At 28.6% G+C, this 4,303-nt stretch overlaps 1 protein-coding gene across 1 annotated transcript; it reads right to left on the reverse strand.

Annotated features, from left to right (window-relative positions):
* On the reverse strand, window positions 1-3,558 carry LOC105622592 (caseinolytic peptidase B protein homolog). The gene is made up of 10 exons (XM_012204009.1): window positions 3,204-3,558; window positions 3,057-3,109; window positions 2,655-2,844; window positions 2,237-2,487; window positions 1,392-1,482; window positions 1,107-1,314; window positions 866-998; window positions 583-795; window positions 215-512; window positions 1-149 (listed from the first exon to the last, which is right to left on the reverse strand). Exons 1-10 carry the CDS (start codon window positions 3,556-3,558, stop codon window positions 1-3), a joined length of 1,941 nt encoding a protein of 646 aa, XP_012059399.1.
* Between the last annotated feature and the right edge of the window lie 745 nt (window positions 3,559-4,303).

Genomic DNA, 4,303 nt, shown 5'->3' on the forward strand with positions numbered 1-4,303 from the left:
TTATAAAAATTTTGAACTAATATTTTTCGTTAATTTATCTGTTTCTACGATATCAACAAACTTTTCTGAGCCCTTCTTCTGAACAGAAAGGGTTATGCTTGCTCCATTTTCATGCCATTTTGCTTTTAATAATACACAGCATCCTTTATCTGTAAAAAATTTTAATTTCATTAGAAAATCATAATATTTAAGCAAGAGGAAAAAAAGCAAATACCAAGTTCTCCTCGCTCGTGAGCTGCTGCTAATTGGTTAACAACACGTCTTTCCACTTCATATTTGATAGAACGAGCACCATAATGTACATCGTACCCGTCTGCTAATACTGATAGAACCTCTCTATCCCATTTTAATTCAATCATATGTCTTTCTTTTGCGCGTTTAGCCCATGTTTTTAATTCTCTGGCGACTAATTCTATTAATTCTGCCCGAGAAAATGGTAAAAAATATACAATTTCATTTATTCTTCCCAAAAACTCGTCTCTCCGAAAATGACTTTTAAGTATTGGACGTACCTGTAAAATAATTTTATTATATAATTTTCTACATGTTTTAAAATATCTCTTACTTTTTCATTTTACATACCACTTGATCTTTAAAATTACGAGATATCTCGATATGTCCTGGCTCTTGATTTTCATCAGTAGTGTTAACTAATCTATGATTTAATAGTCTTTCAGCTTCTGCTCTGAGTTGTATTGCATGTTCTGCAATTTCTTCACTTCCTAAATTTGATGTCATTATAAAAATGGCATTTTTACATTCGATTGTTTTACCTTTACCATCAGTTAGTCTTCCCTTAAAAGTAAATATTATTGCAGTGAAGAATCCTAAATAGATAAATAATTTAAATAATAACAATAACTACCTCATCGAAAAGCTGCAGCAAAACAGTTAAAACATCAGGGTGCGCTTTATCAACCTCATCAAATAATACAACAGCAGATGGATATTTTTTTAAAAGTTTTGTCAGTTGTCCACCATCATCATGTCCCACGTATCTAAACAATAAGTTTATCATTCATTGCTGTTATATTAAACATTAAATATAATTTAACATAAAATATTAAAAATTATTAAAAATAAACTAAAAATAAAAATAATTATACCCTGGTGGGGCTCCAATTAATTTTGCAACTTCGTGTTTTCCCTGATATTCAGACATATCCAATCGAATGAAACTATCTGATTTGTTTCTGTGAATATAAGCAGCTAATTGTTTGGCTAATTCTGTTTTACCAATGCCTGATGAACCCAAAAAGAGAAATACTAGTGGATGTTCCTCATCTATCCAACCATTTTCTTTCCTTCTGATAGCTAATATATTAGATAATGTTAATGAACTAATATGATAAAATTTTCTAATAAAATTGATAAATTTATAGAATTCTTACTGGAAGCAACAATGGAAATTGAACCCTCTTGTCCTACAATATGTTGTTTCAAACGTTGTTCTAATGGAAATCTGCGACGTTCCTCTGCTTCCTAAACAGAAAATTTTCGTTTATTTATATAGATAGGGTGTCTGGAAATTCGAGGGTAACATTATTGTAGCATGAAATTTCGTGAAAATTAAGTAATAAAAGTATAAGCCTCTTTTTCTTATTAAAGGTTTTTAGTATAGGTTTTTAAATATGAACGTTTAAAGTTTGAAGTTAATTATAAACATTGGTTAAAAAATCATTTGTTCAGTATGCCTATAGTGACAATGTTTAATATATAATACTATTGCACGCATATCACATAGATAGATGATTTTTAAACCAACGCTTATGATTAGTCTAACTTTAAATATTTATACATTCTTAAAAAAAAGTGGTATATTAAAAATTTGAGAAAAATTAACGAAATTTCAAATGATCATAACTTAGTAAATAATAAAGATACAAATATGTTTAAAAATGCAAAAATTGATTTTACATTATTCATTCTCTTTCAATATTAAAACATAAGTTATAAATAATTTTTTAATGCTCGTATATCTTTCAAACAATTATAGCTCGTTTAATTGTTGATCTAGATTACTATTTATTAATTTCTCTTTCAGATCATATAATTTATTCTCTTTCAGATCATATAATTTATTCTCTTTCAGATCATATAACTTCAATCTAAACGTATGTTGTTATGACTTTCAGGAATGAAATTTTGTTTTTATATAATCTTATACATGCAACTTTTATATTAAAAAAATAGAGAAGACAGTTTAAATAGAATATAAGATAGTTTTAGTACATACTTTTTCTTTTACTATCTCATCATATTTAATAGCATGTTTAATGAGCATTTCTTTCATTTCTCTTTCTTTAGCATATTCAACTGCTCTGTGTCCTGCTTCATTTTCTATAGTTGGATTTGCTCCTCCATCTAATAATGCTTTAACACAAGTTTCTGAATCTGCTAACACAGCATAATGTAATGCAGTAAAGCCTTGAAAAGTAGCTCGATTATTTAATCGATCAGAAAATTCCTCTTCTCTTTTTGTAAGAACTAAAATATCCAAATTGAAATCAATACTATTATTATTTAATCATTAATATCAATCAATTTTAATATCAAAAGATCTTAAATTTTAATATTTACAAGAGATTATATTCTTGTATTCGATAGCTCTTTTAATATTAATAATAACATTTATATATAAAACAAAAAAATACCATCCAAAGAATGTAAACCCTTTTCCATAGCAGTTCTATAGACATTAACAAAGTTGTCTCCCGCATTTACATCAGCACCATTGTCCAATAAAATTTTTATAATGTCTTCCCTTTGATTTATAGCAGCAGTTTGCAATGCTGTCCAACCCAATGGATGTCTGATGTTTACATCAATGCCATCTGCTATAGACTAGAAAAATATTATCATATATATATATATATGTTTTCTATTATTATCATATATATGGTATTTTTTATTCTTCTTCCTTTTATACTATTATATATATGCAGTTTTGTAATATAATGTATAAAACAATGTCAATGGAAATTACAATTGTGAATTACTTTTTCTTTACAATACAACAATATCAATTACAATTTTAATTACGAGAAAACTCTTACCCTTTTCAATTCTGAAATATTACCATATTGGACAGCACGAAAGAATCTTTTTTCTGCAAAGAATATTAAGAATTATCTATTTATTTGTATGTGACTCAATTTTATGTAATATATATTTTGCATTTCTATCTAATCAAAAATGTATACCTTTAAAATGTGAAGTGTCACAAAAAGCCACTACAAATCCAAGACTGCCCAAAAGCATTCCTAAATGCTTGTATCGTCTCCTGCCACATTTGTTGCCATATTCATCATATTTTTCTTTCGTAGCTGTCGGAAATGTTGCAGGAAAATCAAAAGAAATTCTGTCCAGTAATCTATTCAGTGTATAAATGGGAGGTGCTAGCGATGAGAAGTGTTGGGCATAACCTCTTCGACAGTTCCAGCATATGACATCGTTAAAACGATTGTTGTTTTTAAAATATATTTGACTCAAAAATCTTTCTGAACTTCCGGTATCTTTCATCGCATGGCACAATTTTAAAATACACAATCGTAACATATTGATCCGTCAGTTTTTCACTGGATTTATAAACATGTGTCACGTATGTCGACCGCTTGAAACAATCGAAACGTATTTAAAGACGCCGCTCAAGAATCTCAAGATTACAGATGAAGTCTGGAGTCGCCACGAGCGCGCGTTATACGTAAAAATCTATATGCATACATATAAGGCCTTTCTTTTAGGTGAACTTTGCAGTTCATCTTCCTTCTTCTTTTTTCCTTTTGAAGAGAAAAGGAAGAAAGATAAACTGGTGCAAAAGTTTAGTTAAAAGGAACAGGCCTATAATGCCTAATGTGACTAAATGTACCATGAATCGATTTCCGTTTCCTATAGGCAGTTGTTACTATTATTATTACTCCAGATGATTGTGAAACAAAGTGACACAATTGTTTAGCTTTATGATTCGTATCAACGCAACTGAGGATCTGAGCACAAGAATTGTCGTAACATTTATTTTAGAGACTTAAGTTGTAGATGTAAATAACGCACAAGCTTTGGCGTACAATTTATTGCTGTTTTTTGGAGACACGGTAATAAGTAGTCTAATTTAAGTCTAAGTAAATGTTATGATAATTCTTGTGCTCAGATCTTGAGTCAATCATATAATTTTATCTATAGCGAGAAATTGCTAATTGTTTATTGAAATACAATTAATATTCACATAGGAGATTTAAAAGCGACATAATTTTAATAAATTCTTGGATGTTATTTAAATTGTTAAATATATATAATAAATAACGTA

This window comes from Atta cephalotes (assembly GCF_000143395.1).
Source record: "Atta cephalotes unplaced genomic scaffold scaffold00047, whole genome shotgun sequence".
Taxonomy (NCBI): Eukaryota; Metazoa; Arthropoda; class Insecta; order Hymenoptera; family Formicidae; genus Atta; species Atta cephalotes.

What these genes read in the sequence shown, in the direction of transcription:
- LOC105622592 (XM_012204009.1), bottom strand. Translation starts at nt 3,558, where the DNA reads ATGTTACGATTGTGTATTTTAAAATTGTGCCATGCGATGAAAGATACC. An exon ending in GGGTTTACATTCTTTGGATG is followed by an intron (nt 2,488 to 2,654) that starts GTATTTTTTTGT and finishes TGGATATTTTAG; the next exon opens with TTCTTACAAAAAGAGAAGAG. An exon ending in AATTTCCATTGTTGCTTCCA is followed by an intron (nt 1,315 to 1,391) that starts GTAAGAATTCTA and finishes CTAATATATTAG; the next exon opens with CTATCAGAAGGAAAGAAAAT.